Source organism: Pterocles gutturalis, unplaced genomic scaffold (genome assembly GCF_000699245.1).
Source record: "Pterocles gutturalis isolate BGI_N339 unplaced genomic scaffold, ASM69924v1 scaffold33103, whole genome shotgun sequence".
NCBI classification, from domain to species: domain Eukaryota; kingdom Metazoa; phylum Chordata; class Aves; order Pterocliformes; family Pteroclidae; genus Pterocles; species Pterocles gutturalis.
The window spans coordinates 97673-116805 of NW_010126996.1; the positions used below are offsets into that span (position 1 = coordinate 97673).

Consider the following 19133-nt stretch of genomic DNA (forward strand, 5'->3'; position numbering starts at 1 on the left):
GCCTTGTTTCTGGATGCCAAGGATCCCCAGTTGGTCATACTATGGAAGTTCCAAATGAGAAAAGAACTAGTGCGTTCAGCCTGGCACAGGCAAAGCGGTCCTGTTGACTATAGTGGGATTATTCTCAGGAATAAGGGCTGTGGGCCTGGAACCCTAGAGGTCAGCTACCAGAATCGTATTTTATGGAGACTTGTGGTTACTGATTCTAAAAGTGATGTTTTTCTAATATGAGAGAGATGGTGGTTACAAGGCTCTGCTTGTACCTTGCATGCAAGAAGTGCATAAATGAAGCCTTGTTCTGTTTGTGAATGCTTTACAGTTTTTCTAATGAGAACTTGTTTTTCTTAATGTTTCTTCTAAGTCTCAGGTTTTTTAAGGCTAGAGAGACTATTAGATTGTGTAGTCTGACAAAACAAGATGTAAAATATTATTTGGTATAATAAACTCTTTGTTTAAAGTTCATCTTTCAGAAACACATCTGATCTTGACAGAAATATCAGGAGTCAAAATCCACCATTTCTCTAGGCAGTTCCTCAAAGTGTTCCAAATGCTCTCTGATTCAAAGTTTAGGCAAGGTCCCCTGCCAGAGAGAGTCTCTGTGGGACATATGCATACCTCAGCACTGGGAACCAGGGCAATTTTTTTTAGGAAATGGATGGGTTAAAGACATGCAGTAGGTAGAACAGTAACAACTATCAACTCTGTTCAGAATTCTGAAGAGCAAGATAAAATAAAACCACAACCAAAATACTCTAAGTGAATCTCAGGATCTCGAGCTATAATTGTTCTTACCTGAAATTAGCTCAAAGTGAAACCTAAGATAGTCAGGCGCTGAAGCTGAGCAGAATTTACCTTGCAATGGGTGATTTGGGCAAGGTTTTAAAGGAGCTTATTGAAATTATGTTCAAATTTGCGATTTGTGTTATCTTTCTTTTCTGAAAACCTCCCAGTTGGTGCAAACAAATGGCACTTTAAAGCCTTTGCTGGAGTTTTGAATGTACAAATTAGAATGTCCCTTTGAAATGTTTGACTAGCAATCTTCGAAGGAAACTCAGACACAGAAAAGATTAAAATCTGGCATTTGTACCTTTCAGATACATAATGAAGAGCTAAATAAAGAACTTTTTTTCATAGAAGATCTAGAAAGCATTACTACCAATCACTCATGAGGGCAGCTTTAATTGTATTTTCTATAGTTATCTTTTTTCCTATGTTGCCACTACTTTTAAAAATCTATCTTACAGTAGGATGTATGTGAAACATTTGAGTGAATTCTTTTTTCTTTCTAATTCCTTGTGACCTTTTTTTAATTAAAAAAAACACCTGAACAGATCCAAAATTTATTCTTTCTGCCATAATCAAACACTTTGCATGTCTTATACAAGCATAAAATCTGAGGTAAAGAAAATTAAATTCATGTATTCTGAATGAGGGAATCTCAATTTATACCATTTTTTCCCCCAGATTATGCAAAAATCAAAGAACAGGGCCATTCATGTGTATATTTTTAATGATGGGTCTCAGAATGACGAAGAAATTGAAGTGTTGGATCAGTCAACAGTTCAAACATTTAAGCACAGTGGTTTGTAAATTCATTGCTGTGGTAACTCCACTGAGAAACTAGTTTATATCAGAAACAAATTTATTGCAGTAACTGATTCACTTCCCAGTACCACCTGTATCTATCTCTCTGTGTTGTGTTTTTTTTTTTAATAAGAACTCTTAATCTCTACTGTTCACTAATAAAAATATTTTAATAAGAGATAATACTATAATCCAAATGCCTATAGGTGCTTGAATCAACTATCTCTGCCTATATAATTGCTAACACTTTGTTCAACCCTTTTTAAAATTGCTATTAAATCTCATTCTCATTTTCTGTATTAATAGAACAAGAATTCATTTTTAGTGTACCCTCAAAGCAGTAATGAGCATTGTTAACATGTAACAACAGTGTCCAAGGGGAAGGTTTTCAAAGCTGGTCTAACCTTAAGGCTTTGCTATTGATGTACTACAGAGTCATCAAGCCACGAGCTGTTAGAGCTAGTCCATTTGGAGAGTTCAGCTGAATATTTCTGCTTAATATATTGGATGAATTATAAATGGTTTAGGTGGTGACCTAGGGAGAAGGGGGAATTTTTGTTTAATAGCTTAAGAACAGAGAAGCAACCTTGTAAAAATAAGTATAACTCCTGTGCATTTTAAAGTGTATCATATTATTCTTTTGTTCTGATTTTGCTTCCATACAGATTTTTGTAAGAGGTTAATGAGAAAACATTAACGAGACATGCAATATTGCATGGGCAGGGAAGCTGAAGCATAGTTATTTACTTATAAACAAACAATAGTTGTTACTTTTTAATTGCTTTTTCAGAAGCCCAGTTCTGCCTTCTTGAAGAAGTATTGTCTATCTTATTAAATACAGACTATTATCCTTATTGCATTTATTATGTATAGCGAAAATAAACTTGTCTAAAGCAGTAGTGCTTCTCTGATTTTCACTGAATGTCTTGGTCACAATAAACAAGTCAAAACCCTATAGACTGGAAGTCCTGTATGAGTAGTACTGCAGCAAAATGACCTCCTTCAGTGACAGAATTTGAGATTGAGCCTTTAGGTTAGCTGAAGGTAGCAGAAGTGGCCTCAGGAGTCTCTGTTTGGGGTACAAATTAAGAGGCTCAAGAACAGTGTGTTACAGCAGTCATATGGAATAACATAATTTTCCTTGCACTCTTTGAGGTCTTGGTTTCATTACTGTGAAAAGTATAAGGGTGCATTTTAGATGACTGTTGGATATTTCAACAGAGACCAATTCATCCACTGTTTCAAAATCTGAAACTCTGTTGGGGAAGCAAGGGTAGAAATGTTCTTTTGTTTGAGTTCAGTTTGTCTCTGAAATGTGTGCATAAATTGTTGTCATTTGTCCATTTTGATTCACAGCACTTGGTCACACCATTGCCCTTTCCTTGGATATAGGGTAAAGTTCATCATGTCCTAAAACAACTAAATATGAACAGACAAGTTCAATAATGTCAAAACTCAAAAATACTGACAGTCTAAGAAATGTGATGTGTGTTGTATATTTCTGTCCATTTCTTTTTTAAAATGGGGAGGAGGGGAATATAGGAGCAATCTTAGTGGTTAAATAGGGTTCAGACCCTTGAAATTTCTTAAGTTACATGTTTTTCACTTTAGAGCTGGGCCCAATGTTGCTTTTCAGTAGAATAGTTGGTTTGTGTTGCAGGAAGGGACCTTTCAAGAGGCTACTCTAACAAGGGACCTCTTATAAGATTTTATTTAATGTTTGTTTTTAATTCTCAAAATGAATTAAATAGAGGTGAGATGTTGAATCTGATGCAGGAGGACGTAAGTTTGTGCAAAGCATGAATGAAGGCTTTATAGGTTTTCTTCCACCCTTCCTTCCAGATTACTCCACACTATACTGTGTGCTTCACTCTCTTAAGGTGTATCTGTCCCTGAACTGAGAAAAAGGCATACATTTGAAATCCCATATATTTCATTTATAACCTAAAAATATGGCTTTCTCCTGGGCTGTTGCATAGGGAAATTCATTCCCCATGCTTGTTTAGTCATCATCTGCTTTTCATGTATTGTCAAAAATGTGGTTGATGGCGATACTGGAAGGAGGAACCGTGGCTTACAACAGATTTCTCAGTGACCACTGAACAGGTCGAAGATGGTACAGATTCTTGGTCACCATGTTGTGCATGTATTTCATATAGTTTAGTTCTTGTGATTCGCTCTTGCACCTCAACAGAAGGTTGAGGGCTGTTTGAGGTGGAAATTTTCTACTCTTTCCAGGGTCAGGATTCTGTTTGAAAAGTCTTTCCCAAAGGCTCACAAAATTTCCAGGAGGTTCAGTCCTCAACAGACCCATCCCTGTGTGGCCTGTCAATGTTCTCCAGTTGGTTCAGGACTGCTAAGTTTCCATACTGACTTTGTTATTTTTACCTTTACTTGTGAGCTAGACATATTCTCTGATATCTAATCTATAGATTAGCAGCAAGCTTGAACCTTTCCTGTTCAATGGCCATTTGACTTTCTTTTTGTCTTTTTCTCATAGTTGCCTCAATTTGTTTTGTCATTTTTTTCAATAGGGAACAAAAGGAAAAGGAAAAGCTTTCCCTGGATCTGCTCTGTCATCACCAGAGTCCGATTATGTTTGAGCTGTTCCCTAGCCATGTGTCCTATTTCTTAAACAATTGTTACCCTTCTGATGTATTAATTCATACATAAAGCTGGCTTGGTTTTCCTTGAACTGCCTGCTACAATTCTCTGTTTCACACAGATCCTTGTTCCTTTCTCCCTGCTGGATTTAGTCTTCTCTTGTAAAAAGGAATGGATATGAACTTCAACCGATAAATGCATACATTTGAATCTGTGACTGATTTGTGTCTGGATTGTTTTTGATGACTTTTATCTGTAGTTGATTTGCATCTATTTGGCTCAGACTCGCTGGGGGTAACACATAGAATAAAAGAATAAATAAATTTGAGGAAGAGGCAAGGAGAGAACAGATGAATGAATGGATGACAGAGAAAGAGAGGGAGACTAAACAGAAAGGGGTGGATAAATGGTGATTAAGAAGTACCAAAAAATAAGGAACAAGCAGTGATCAAAGTAGAGAACAGAAATAAGAAGGATTCAAACCTGAAAAGAACAGAAAGTCTGAAAAGAATAGAGTGAAAAAGAAATAACTAGGAACCTGGTGCCTGATTACACCTAAAAGAGCAGAAGTGTGTTAATTATGTGAAAGGGCTAGGATTGTGCGCCAGTGAAGGGAAGAATACAGGGAACCACGGAACAATGTCCAGAGTTGTCTGAGACTCAGAGCAGTAAATCTTACCCATTCGATCAAGTTAAGTGTTTGCTACAGGGCTTATGTACTCTGAACTCACATTAGCAGTGGCTCTCTACCTTTTGCACAGCTCCATGTGGAATGCTCCTGTAATGAATCCTCATTTTCCTCTTTCAGACTTGCTGGTTTGGGTTAGAATTTCTTCGTGCCCTTCAGTCTGACCTTTGTTCTTTTATCAACATGTACGATTAACTAAAAACAGCAGCAAAACAACTAAGCACCACTAACAAGACTTTCTTAGACTAGTCATATTGAAGCCCCCTTGTTTTTTTCACATCCACTTCCATGTTCCTGCATGTTATCCCATGTCACGTTGCATCTCAGAAGCTCGGTTAACATCTGCAGTCAGAGAGCACCATCGTTCAGTGTTACACATTACACATGTACTGCATGGCACAAATAATACGTAGCATGAGTCTTTGAAACGGATACTGTGACCAAGGAGGGAAAGCTTTTGTTGCATTACCTGCTCTCTTCGGAATCTGGCATCTATTTGGCTCCACCTGAATTCCTCTCTATTCACAAAGCAGCAACAATTGCTGCTTCTCCTGCCCACCATGGGTTTTTTGGAGGTCAGGGGAGCTTCCAGGCACTGCCAGTTTGCCTGTTTTCTCTCTGCTTTTGACCTCTGTCCATTAAACTCTTACTGCAGGGCTTAACTTTAAACAGATGACTGTGATTATAAGTATTCACATGCTAATAATCAAATATGTGTTTAAAGTGCCTTGCTGTTTTTGTTTTGAAGAGAACAACATTCCCACTATGTATCTGCTTTGCATCTATCATAGAAAGGGTTCTTAGTCTTGGTTCGATCTTTTAGGTGCTAATGGACAGTACATTACCATCGATATATGTATAGTTATATCGACTGTAGCCGTTCCCCAGGATCCAACTGAGAGTGGACTCTCACAGCAAGTGCTAAACAAGGTTTTGACATTCCCTGTCTCAAACACCTTACAGCCTACGCAAACAAGACAAACATAACAAGTAAGATAAAAAAAAACATGAAATGGTAGCACAGAGACCATTGTATCGAACATCATGTGAATTTCACAGGGGTCAATGCTTATTATTGGTGGAGATCCTGTTATGCCCAAGTCATCTCAGGAAAAGAAAGACTGCCCAGTGGCTCAGGCAAACCATGAAGATTAGTTTTTATTCCTTGTTTTGAATCCCTGGACACACAGGGAAGCTAGAACTTTTCTCATGGTGACATCTGTCATTCGTCCCCTGAGGAATGAGTCATAAAAGTTGAGATAACAGTTCTTGTCTTGAAGTATACCAGTGTGCTAAATAGAAAATACCCATCAGAAAGAAAATATATCATCTGCAGTAGGAGAAGTTTTGGGAAAACTATTTATTAATGATGTCTCTCCTCTCTCCCCTGCTCCCCCCCTTTTTTTGTTTGTTTTTACAGCAGTTGTATGCTGCCCAACTTGCTGCAATGCAAGTGTCTCCGGGAGGCAAGATACCTGGAATACCCCAGGGTAACCTTGGTGCTGCTGTATCCCCTACCAGCATCCACACAGACAAGAGCACAAACAGCCCTCCACCCAAAAGCAAGGTACTGTACCAGGCCCTGCAGCATTGCATTTCTGACAATGTGGGTACTTGCATGTGGTTTTTTGGTTTTTTTTTTTTTTTTTTTTCTGAAGGGTATCTGTGTGCCTCTCAGTTGCAGGCAACTTTGTTCTCAGGATGGCTTCTTAAAATAAGAGAATATTCATAATGCCATTTTTCCAGTGGGAGGACTCCAGCATAGTTATACCAAACAACCATTCATACACAGCATCAGTAACAGACACCACCTCAACTGAGATCCTGTGGGTTCCTTTGCAGTGTCCTAGCTATCACACTGCTATTTCTTTCATTGTCAATAATGGGTAGCAGGCTGACTTGACCAGCTTCTATTCCAGCACACAGCTGTCATTTCCTTTCAGAATGCTAAACCGGAGTCAGGTTAGCAGTGTGTCGAGAGATGGAAAGTGGTGGGGCATCTCATCCATGGCCAGATTCTGTCCTGGGGTTCAGTGGGAGTTTGTGGAGGAGCAAGCCTCCAAAGCGATGTCTGTTCTGTTGTAGAACAGGGCTGGAACCTGTCCATCAAGCAGTGGGCTCTGATGAGCAGTCTTGGTCATATCTGGGCAATTAGGGCCATATTCATTTAGGAGGTCAAGCTAGGAGCTTGTAATCACATCTATATAATGCCACCAGTGTGTGACTAGTTATACCTAGAAAAAAGACACAGAATATGTCCAGTGGAAGAAGAAGAGTTCAGTGTATACCACAGCTGAGCAAAAGTAATGGGTCGAAATTGAATGGCACATCTTAGGTGTTGCAAAACAATCAGGAAGAATTTAGCTAAGAAATGTGGGGAAAAGGCAGTCCCAAGCAAGAGCTTGATAAAAATGTGTACTTTCTTTTTGTTACTGTCCTCTAGCATGCTGTCCATGTCCTTTATCATGTCAGAAGAGATTCCTTGAATTGACAGTAGTGTCTTGTTTTTACCCTAACAGTAAAGCAGCACGGATTAAAAATAACCAGACAAATCAACAATACCATTGTCAGCTCAGTGAGATACATGTTCAAAGAATAAAATAGATGGTGTGGAACCAGTGGCTGTTGTGTTAATGAATCAAGCTCTGGGTCTACATTTTCTTTCTTCTTTCCTCAGTGCAGACTTCCTGGCTTCCCGAAGTTTGTCCTTGGCTTGGCCTCTTCTTTTGTATGTTACAGAGTGAGGAATCCCAAAGCCATGCAGTTCTTGAGGGTAGCGGGTTTTTCTTTTTTTCCAAAAAGTCATGTCTATGATTAACAAGAGATTTTTGTGAATTTTACAAGGGGTTTTTGTGTGTGGCTAACAGCTTGCTAGACACACTACACTTAAAATCCTGGTGTTGTTTTTGGATCTCTTGTGCATAAGCAGAATGTCTGATGAGATCTAAGGGGACACAGTATTTATTTAGTGGCAATTGTGAAATTAGGAGGCATGTCATATCTACCAGTAATGTCAAGCATAACTGCCTTACTGGCAGCTGTCAAGATCGGCTCTGTTCTCCCTTGAGTTTCATTGCTTTTTCATATTTGTAGGTGTTCTAGTGTCTTTGGCTTGCAGTTCTGTAGGACACAAACAAAACTTATTTGCAAATTGAAAAAAAAAAAAAGTGGGCCAAAAGGAAAGGAAGGGGGCTCCAAAAGGCTGTAAAATTGTGCAGCGTGAGCCCTGTGATACATGCTGTTTTCAATCTGCTGTGTGCCAGTTGGAGGCTCAGAGAGAGAGCGAGAGAAAGAGAAGGGATAATGCTGAGAAATGATAGAGTGGCTGTGACCTCCAAGCTCAGCCTGGAAATCCAAGACATTGATTTCACTTAGCATTCCAAAAAAAGTTCAGTTGTAATAAAAGAACAAGATTCTGTTCTAATGGTAATGGCGTATGACAGACATATCACTTTGTCTGTCCTCAGCACCAGAGAGAGGAGAATTGGAGAAAGGTCACCTGACCTGCCTGTGCTGTTGTGCGAATGCTATACTGAGCTTTGAACCCCAGCCTGGAAGCACAATTATTTATAATACTAAATGATAAAGAAACCTTTATAGAGCTTACAGTAATTAGAAATAAAGCTTATACAATAGTGCAGTGGCCTGGCTCAGAAAACACGCTGGCGAATCTGTCACAGTGGCAGGAACTGAAGCTTATGTGTTGAAACTAAACACCTTCATTTGTGTCTGTGTGGACCTTCCTTTTTCAAAGCTTGTTTGTGTTGAACAGCTCCAAATGTTTATTGTGCTTGCTAATTTTTTTAATTATTTATTTTTTTTTAGCTGTTGTCAGGGAATGTCTGTCTGAGTTTCACAGCCATTTTATAATATGGTTTTTTTAATCTCCTTCAGCAGCTTGGTTCATGAAGTTAGTTCACGGTAGTCTTTCTCACTGTTACTGTACATCAAACCTCCACAGATGAACAGTTAATGCCTTTAGACAAGCTTTCAATAGATGCTGTTTGCTGAATCTCTATTTTCAGCCCACAGTTTACACTGGCACAGCTTTGGTAAAATGCTCAAGTGTTTGGAGACAAGGAGACAGCCTTACCTGAGAGTGTGTCAAGCTACTGGCAAACATCTAGGTCACTTTTGAAAAGCTGTGGTTTTTTCCCTCTTGTATAGTGTTAAAGTTAGTGTGCTGCTCTTTGCAAGGATTCTTCAAAGTCGGCCTCAGCAGCAGATGGAACAACTGTTGGCTCTAGGAATGCTGAGAAGCATCAGGGGGAGTTTGCCAAGGATCATACTTTAAATCTAGTAAGACTTGAACACATCCCTGGAACTCCTCTAAGACCTTGGCAACTCCTGTTTTGGCAAACCTTTAATCAGTGGCCCTCACCGGTGTTTGAACACTGTGCTGGGCAGAGTAAGCTGGCATCTTCTGTTGTCTCACTCTCTTTTCAACAGATGTGACCTGGAATAGTCAAATTCACTTCCTAGGTTTCTGTGCTGTAACTCTTAGGAAGCCATGAAGTAGAGATGCCATTATGCTGTGCTGCACACATTCTGTCAAGTTTTGGTTAGGAAAGTGAGCTGGTGTCGTACATTCTTCCAAGAAGAAGTCTGTGCCAGGAAAAATGATTTAAGAAACAGAGCTAGTGGAGCCTGTCCAAAAGAAAATGCGTGTGTCTTGCGGAAATGGATTTTAACACAGCTTCTTCTTGAGCAGTTTTAAAAACAGCCGGTATGCTAATCACACCATTCAAATTTACCAAGGCCTCCTCCACAACCCATTTGAAAGGCAACTATCTTTGAAGTTTGCCAAACTGTGCTGGATTTCCAAAGTCTGTCTTAAGCAGATTTTGCCTTTGATCCTGTAAATGCTTGCATGCCGCTCTGTTGGGTGTTCAAGGTGGTTACACACTCCTGACTAAGTAGGAGAGGACAGGCACAGGTGAAGATAAGGACTAGGCAGAATAACCCAGCAGTCCAGCTTGCGATTTACTTCAAGTCTCTTGCTTGTACAGACCCATGTAGGAGATATAAAAAAAAAAAAGCAATGTTATAGAGAATATGTTTATCTGAACAGTGACCTTTACCATGCTACCAGGATTCTCAGCTGATAGCTACAGTCTTCACTGACTTCAAATGAGCAACATCACCCTCACTTGTAAACAGGCAGGGTCCTGTTCATTCCTGCCTTTGTTCCTTGCTTTTTATGTTGCATGTATAAATATAGCATCTAGTGCCTGCATGATGCAATATCCTAGCCCTTTCCATGTAACCTTTCAAGTACAGTAATTCTGGAGTGAATTTTCAATGTAGCTTGTAAATGTAGCTAAATGTTTCCCCGTATTTAATGGAGCACAATGTGTTGTCTGTAGCATCTGCTGAAAAACAGGAGTAATTCAGTGTGAAATGTGACAGGAGAGAATTCCTGGGCACTTTGCTTTTAACCTTGTTATGACCTCAGCCCTAACCCTACTCACAGTTGTGTCTCCATCAATGGCAACAGCACACAGATTGTCCAAATCAATTTTTTTGTTCTTTTCAAATACTTTTGGCAGTGATCTTACTATTTGCTCAGCAGTAGCACCTGGGAGTTGTGACAGGGAAAGGAAATGTGTTTCAGACAAGCCAACAACAGCACTAAGCAGTTGGATATACACAATCAGATTCTTCTCAACTGCGATATCCAGAAAAATATCAATGTGAATCCTTAACCGAAGATGGTACTTTATTTTCACATCATCAGATTCTCTGGTCACCAAAGTAAACACTGTATTGAAAATCTTTCGTGTCACCTGTAGTCAGCAATAGAATCGCCTTTGAAAGACTTAGACCTTGCCTCTCTACCAGAGCTCAGATTGACCTTGTAATGGCCAGAGACTCTCCAGGGAAACTTCTTCAATTTTTGAGGAATATCTGCTGATGATGCTACAGTTGCTGCTACATGCACCAGCTGTCTCTTTCATTGTGTTTGCAGTATGCGAAGGATAGAAAGGGACCAGCAGCGAGCTTGCTCCATTCTCATCCAGGCAAGGTAAACCTGGATACAGAGCTACAACCGCATCACTGTTGATGTTCTTACCAAGTGCATCTGACACTAGGGAGAAGAAAATAAAGAATGAGAGTCTTTGGAAATGGGCATTTTAATTCAGACACACCACAGGCTATGTTATTAGGAAAAATAAGTAAACTATTTACTATGGGGAGCTAGTTGGGGATTTTCCTGTCCCAGTCAAAACTGATGATGGGACTGTACTTTCCAGTTTCAGTAAGAAAGCTTTCTTGACTCAGAATAAAACTGTGCTGAAAAAAAAAAAAAAAGAAAAAAAAAAGGCATCTGAAGGGAAGGAGAAAGAAAAAGGCTCTAAAATGGCCTGGTAATAAGAACACTCATCTAGGTGATAATTCTGATTCTACTTCAGGCAAATTGTTGACTTGAACTTCATTTTAGGTGACTACCCTAAGCAGTCCTGTTAACTTGGGTGTATTTGTCTCCCATTCCCTCATTTCTCTCTTTTGTATGGTAGCACAAAATGTGAAAATTTATCCTGGGGAGATCTTGGGGAAAACATTAAGCTCCATTCTGTACATGGCTGCATCAGCTTCCTTGCCACATCAAGCTATGACTATTGCAGAAACCTAGGTGATAGACGTACAGATTCCTTGTACCCTCAGAGCTGCCATTTTTGAACATGTTAAAGTATTTCATCTCAGCTCTACAGATGATAGATGTATTGCTATTCATAACATTTTTATTCATAACACTTTTTTATTTAGTGATATTTAGTGATATCAAATATTTTTTGAAGCATGAGCTAACTGTTCTACACAGCACTGTGAAGTATGTCAGCAATAAAGAGGACAGCTGGCTCTGCACAGGTGACCAAAGGGTGTGACTGCTTATGTTAGAAGGGGCCAAAATCTTTTCCGTGAAGAGCAGAGGAGAGAAACCTGTCTGAAACTAACTCATTGCACACGTTAGGCCTCATATACTAATAGCAATTACTGTCCTCCCTCTTTATTGGTTGAAGAGCCCAGCAGCTGCTGAATGTCTATCCAAGCAGAAGGTAATTAAGACATCCTTACTTTCATTAAGGAGAGTACTGAGGTATTTTAGAGTGAAGAACAAGAGTTCTCATTAAAGTGATGTAAGACGCACCATCCCTGTTAAAACGTCAAGGCTATGTTTACAGAAGGTTTATCTCCAAGATTTGTGAGGCTCTTTCATTTTTGAGAACTTCCAGGCTGGATACAATTCATTATATGCCACTGATTTAAAAGAAATCCTTATAAATTAATCTGTTAAGCTTTTCAGCACCAGAATAACAGTTAGCACTAGAATATTATAAATCAGTAAATTCAAAACATTTTTCAGTGCTTGCATTTCCCAATCCCCTTGTTAGTGTATCAAACAGTTTAGAAATAGCTGTAAGATAATTAAGGAAAAGTTTATAGTAGGAATGCAGTGATGTATGGGGAGCTGTAAACTGAGACCTCATCTGCCTTATCTGTTCTATGCTACTTAGTGCTATGCTGCTTCTTTAGTGTCCCTGTCCATTCTTAATAGAGACCTTGTAACTAATTATCTCTTTACCTGGAAGCCTTTTTCCTTTGCTGCCTGTGCCTGTAATCCCAAATAGCAAAATGTCAAGTTGGTGACAAAATCTTTGAAACTATTTTCCTCTTTCTTGCTCTTCTTCCTATACATGACATCCAGGCATGTGAACAATGGCTTTTTAAACCATTTGGTGGAGCACAATGAAGTGATGTGTATTAATGGAACTTCTTAAGGTGCTTTCTAAAACAGAGAATGTGTTCCGAACAGTAAAAACAATGTTAATAGCAGTATCTAAAAAGCAGCAGGAGTAGGAATTTGCACAGCTTTCTGCCTGGCTCTCATCCCTTCCTACTTTCCTAAAAACAAATTAGATACATGGAGGGGCTCCTAGGATGCTTTTTTAGCTTAACTCTCCACAGCTCTGTTTCCTGATATCATGTCTCTCTGGCAGGAGTGTGTCTCTCAATCAGAGTTGCCAGCCAGTCAGCCCTTGTCAAGCTCAGTCAGCACTTTTTCTGATGTAAACTCAGAAGAACACATAACAAAAAGGGGAAAAAAAAAACAACCCTCTGGAATCTGTGATCATAAAACAAAAGCAAGATACATGTATTAAGCAGAACTGCTGCATTTCTGAAAGAGAAAAATCAGGGAATAATAGAGATGTAAAGCCAAGTGGTAATGACAAACATGCAGTATGTGCTTCTTACTACTTCACTACCGTTCCTTGCCGCTAGTGCCTTCCTTAACTGATGTGAATAAATAAAACACCCACTGTTCCCCAAGTGGCAGAGTTGGTGGTGGGGGCAGCAGGTAGTAGTTTTCATTCTTTCTCGTTGAATGATCCACAGCATTGGCTTCCTACTGAAGACCAAGATATTACACCAGGCACTATTACTTTTAGGAGGCAGCTACTAAAGCCAGGTTCAGTTACAGAATCCCTCAGTGTTCAGGAGTGCTGGGATCTGACATTTTGTTTCTGGTCTGCATCTTACCCTGTTACTTAGAAATACCTAAGCATCAACTTCTGCAGAATCTTTTTGACAGAACTGCCCATCTAGTATCACTTGGAACAAAGAACTTGAATGAGAAAGAGCACCATTTTGCAAGAAGAGACTGGAAGAGTCCCAAACAAGAAAACAGTGTCACAAAGTCAAGGTTTTTTAATGCCACTAAGAAAGCTGTTGAGCTGATGTTGCCAGCTGGCCACGCAGTCCCAAGAATATCAGTAAAAGGGCTTTAGGAGAGCATGGAATCTGGACCTGCATGATGAAACAGAGAAAAAAATTAGATTTTGCGGTGGTTGAAGTGTTTTTTGTTGATCATCCTCATGTTTGAGTGGGATTGTTCTGTGGGGAGAGTTGGAAAATATTTAGGAGAGGGTCTTTCTGCTGAGGAAGGGGAACCAACCATGAGGAGAAATATGTGCAAGTTCAGCTTGGGACATAGCATTCTTCACTGGGGGCTGCTGAGTATCACAGCACTGCAAAGATGAAAGACCAGTATTAGCTCTAAGTTAAATATAGATAACAAACCAGACAGTTATGCCAATATCAGATTAATTTCTAGTTTCCTTCGTAATATGAAATTCCTATAAAATAAAGGTCATACTTTGTTCCAGAGATTTATTTTTTAGGCTCCAAGCTGATAGACTCTAAATCAAGGGATCTGTTTATTCCAGGAGCACAGTCTTGTGCAAAATAATGGTACTCTAGCAATGTAGCTATTTCATGGTTTAGGAGATAGCTTAAAATGCAGCAGACGACTCTCATTCTAACAGATTTTTCTAGAGGGGAGACAGGTACTTAACTTCAGCAATTAAATCTTTCCTTTTGCAGCTTCAGCTTAAGTGTTTGGGTATTTTGTGGCATGTGCAATAATCAAAAGTAAAGTGCATAGGCTGCGTTGGCAGGGCTCTCCTTGACAGCAATGTGGCCGTCTTTTACCGAATGTAGAACTTCTTTTCAACACAGAAAGTACATTTCTGAGGTGATTGAATCAAATTCTAATGTGATCAGTCTAGCAGCTTCCAGAAGCTGCTTGCTTTTTCTGCGGAAGGGTGGTTGGCTTCCATGTTACATGCTAGATTTGAAATTAGCTTCTCTAGACAGATTCAGACAGAATGCAATTCAAACTAAGCATCAAAGAAATGTATTTTGCAGTAAGTATTCCTGTCCCCACAGCCAAATGATTATAGTTTAACAAGGGAGCTCTACAAATTTTTTAATCTGAAATATTTTAAACGGTAATCCCTAGTAGCTGTGGATAGCTGAAGAGAAGCAACATTTAGCAGCAGAATGGAAAAGAAACCTATTTTATTTTCAAATTCAAGGTTAGTATTATCTCTAGAGTTACACAAAGTCCTTGGTAAATATTTCACTGAAGTTTCTCAGAACTACACATTTGTTGTACAGAATGCAGTTTCTATTGTTTAGTGTAAAACAAACTGGTGGAAAAGAGGGTTTCAGAGAAATTGTGTGGAAATCATCACCTTAGAGTACACACATTTTTCAAAGCAGTGTGGCTACCTCTTGTGTTTTTATAATGGACAGCTTCCTTAAAGTCCCAGCTCCTGGAGTCATGTGAATATGTGAGAATCTCATTTAAACAAAAAGCTTCAGGCTGTCATGGCTGAAACTTATAGATTGGTATAGGTGTATCTCAAAGTCTTAGAAAGCAGCTAACAAAATCAATTGATGAGTTACTATTCTAATCAAGTGGGATTAATTTTCAGTCCCAAATCATAGAAGACTTTATGTTGGCAATTCTGCTAAGGCATAAATATTTCTCGGCAGAATTAGACTTTTTACTATAGTATCTCCCAATAAAAGTGCTTCAGTAATATCCAGAGAGAACATCTGAGAACATCCAAACAGCATCAGAGGCAGGCAAGCTGATGCAACAAACCATTTTGGTTTTTGATGTAATTCAACAGGATTTAATATATGAAATGAGTTTAAAATTTTTATCATTATCATGTGCCTTTATCCACCAATGCTGACAGAGTATGAATTCAAATGTGTACTTTTAGTACTAATGAATGAGTTTAGTTTCTGTTTGTTTCATTTCATTTGCCAATTTTTTCCCTGCAGCTTTTAAAGGATAGATAAGCTAATGCCATGACTGGTATCTCTTGGACAAAAAAAAAAATTAAGAAAAAAGTCTTTGATAAAAGGTTGCTTGACACGTGGAGAGCATGGAGAGGAAGACCTTGTCTCTAATGGGAACGCTGGAGAAAAGGCTTTTCAGTTTCCAATCATAATGTCACAGAAAGAATATAACTTTGAGTATTTTGTAAGTTATTAATGTTTCTTCAACTTTTTTGAGTGGATGTGCCAGCACCTGCTAGTAGATTTAAAATAAGGGGCCATTTCAAAAAGCTGTGTGTATGTGGAGATGTAGCACATGGGTTCATACAGGCTTTGAGCTGACATGCCAGGCAGTGACATGTCATGTCATGAATCAGCCACATCGTGTTACGTGATTTCAAACTAACAAAACATAACAGGAGTTACATAGTGACAAACACAACCCACTATGACATATCTAGGGGAAAAATTGTCACAAAAAGCCTCTTAAAGTTGAGTTTCAGGGGTACGTTCATTCGTCTTCAGAAGAAAACTATGAAGCAGTGTACTGGAAAAGGGAGTAATGTAGTAACAGAATTACTAAAGCAACTTTTAATTCACTATACAGTTAGGAAGAAAACATATGTATATAACAATCCTGGAGAATATTTTTGTTGTATTGGGTTCTTGTGAATTTCTTTCTTTCCAAAGGTAGCTCTCTCAGGGCTGCAGTCATTCCAGGTCAGTGATTATTTTTATCTTTAGCCGTGCTAAGCACTGTATAGACTTTATGTTATAGCTGTACGTTAATATATTTTGAATTTTGCTGTTAGTTGCCTCAGAAAATCTGGAGTCCTTCTAGTCTAAGCTCTGTTGTTTTTTCTGCTTTGCTTGCGGATCAGAGTGACCCTCTTCTGTGCCTGTTTCGAATCTCTTTAGTCTTCTCTGAAATTATCTTCTTTCCCTTTCTGGGTACTCCTATCCTAGTTTCTGATACCTGAGAGTCTGCAATTAAAACTCTGGGATGAATTAATTCTCTGTTTGCTTATTATTCATCTTAAATGTGCAGACAGCCTGTGCTTTCAACATTCTCTATAAAAGTTACAGACCTAATTTGGGGTCAGAGAAATTCAACACATACATTTGGCTGAGAAGTGCACGTCAAGTAGCTTTTCATAACATCAGAAGTTAAAATGGTGTCACATGATTGATTGCCCACTACATTTCATGTCTGGATTTACAGTTCTTCATTTCACAGCCTTAGAAATACCAATTTCTCTGCACAAAATAGGTCCTCCTAGTGAACTGCAGCTCATAGGTGGTATGATGTGGTGGTGTAATACCCAGGAGATTCACTAGTGTACCAAACAACTAAAGCGTATTGAGGCTAGCGGGTGAGGAAGACAACAGCCACACCATTTTGGCTAGCCTAAGCTAGAAAATAACACAGGTGTTCGGAGGCCTGCAGAGCAGAACAAACTGAATAGATATTTTCTCTTCTGCCTTCATTTTAAAATGAGCAAGGTGCTTCAAGAGTACCAGAAGTGATGAAGCCTAGTTTAATTTGTGAAGTCTCTCAGTATTTGGACTCTGGCTGGAGATGCAGAAGACCTCTCTCCTGGGGATCCCCTGGTGTCTTTTAAAGTGTGGGTAAGCACTGGAGTCTTCTCCTGAGGGGAGAGGCTCAGAGCATCCCCCTACTCTACCCCACTGTCCCTCTACACAAATGATGTGAGGCCTTTGAGGACTTCATCAAACCCAATGGAGATTGGCCAATGTGCTCAAAATGTCGATAGAGATGAAGATTGTATGCTACACGAGCATACATTCACACAGACCTCATGTACCCAACTCACACCCATGCACACTACTTTTGAGGCTAAAAATAATCTCACATTTGGATGACAGGGGTTTTACTGGCATGACATCTTAAATTTCAAATGGATGCAGTATGTCTTGCTACTGGTTTTCCTGCACTGTTGTTCTTCACCCCCAAATTATTACAGTTCCGTGCTGGGTGGAAGGATTCCCATGATAGTATCATTTGGAACTCACTTTGTAAATTGCTCTGGGCTCAGAGGAAAATAATGCTATATAAATACATGTTGTTACTGTTGAAGTGATAAAATTATCTTATGCTTACCAAGTATCCTAGTGTCTTGTCTTGATTGTAATTAACTGGTGACATACACGTTGAGTCAGTGCTCTAGGATTCGTGCCCAGAATAAGTCACAAAAACATAGCAGCTTCGGTATGGGAGAAAAGGATGAAGGGGGCTTTTTTTCCTCCCGTATTTTTTTCCGGATAAGATATAAAAACCGCCCAGAGCTGGCCCTGTTCAGAAATAGCGAATCAGCCTCTTGGAATTTTTTTTTTTTTTTGAGATGTCAACTTCCCTCTCGTATACTTCTGTGAAGACAAAGAATGTCTTAACGTCTGTATTGAAGTCATCATTAAAATAAAAGGAGATCTGTAGACATCAGCTATAAATCATCAAGAAATAGCTTGTGGGTAACCTTTGACACAACTGAACCTACTTGAAATGAGCTAGGGCTGGATTCATTGCCTTTAGTGAAGCCAGTAGGTGGACTAAAGGTCTCCTCTCTCTCCCCCTCTCTCTTTCCATCTCTTACAGTGTTAGCTTCTGGGAGGTGAATGTGTTCTGGCTGAGTGATGGAAATGCATTTGGATGTGTTCTTAAATAGACATTTGTTTTATGTCTGAAAAGAATAGGCCAATCTTAACAGTGTGATACTGGGGCTATTTGAAAGGTATTTTAAAGGCGGTTGTCTTCTTTCAGCTTTACAAAAAACTATTTTAACCAATTGTTTAGGCTTGGGGAACAGCATGGAATATCTATTGTATATGGATGCATGCAAGTTCTCCAGAATTAACAGGAAAATGGTAGATAAAAATCTGCCTAATTTAACATAATAGATTTTTGGCGTTCTTGTGATCTGACTTCAGATTCATGCTGAGTTTCTACACTATAACAGAAATAATAGTTTGCAGTTGTTAATTTTAATTTCTAAGATGCAAGGTTTTAAAAGGAGCTGAAAGTGTTTAGCGTCTCATGGGGACAAACTATGAGTCTTACTAATGAATCCAGCAATTAGTGGTTCATTTTGCCTGTCAGCAATTTGGCCCCAATACCGATCCTGATGGTGATTTCATTTTTGCTGGTGTGATCAGGAATAAGATCTGAAGTGTATTCACCAAGGGAGGCTGAATACTTCAGCACTGTTCTGCTTGTAATCTGCATTCAGTATTGACAGCAGCAAATAAAAAAAAGGAACTACAATATATTTTGATTTTAATTATGATTATTATGGTTGATTAATATGTTCATTAGGATAATAATATAATATCAATAGTACTTATTAAACTTAAAGGGTTGTAAATGGTGGTGTCCTCATCCAGTTAGATAAACATATATGCGATGTATGTAGGTACATACCCTTTTCATAGATTAAAGTATGCATTTTCTCCAATTTTGTAAGTAGAGGCAAGTAGACTTGAGACAAAAGAGGTGCCCCGTAACATGTAGCCATTTGCACTTGTGTAAGACATTAAAATTAATATTTGGTTATATTTTATCATAACTTTGCAAGATATCAGTGACCGTGTGCAGAAGAAGACTAGA

General features: G+C 38.9%; 1 protein-coding gene across 1 annotated transcript in view; it reads left to right on the forward strand.

Moving 5' to 3' along the window:
- LOC104465916 (transcription factor SOX-5-like) overlaps positions 1-19133 on the forward strand; it is a gene marked incomplete at its 3' end in the record, with an annotated part of 132682 nt that overhangs the window by 97255 nt on the left and 16294 nt on the right. The window contains exon 7 of the mRNA XM_010079153.1: positions 6297-6443. Within this exon, the coding sequence (XP_010077455.1) occupies positions 6297-6443 (147 nt within the window). The remainder of the gene's footprint in view (positions 1-6296; positions 6444-19133) is intronic.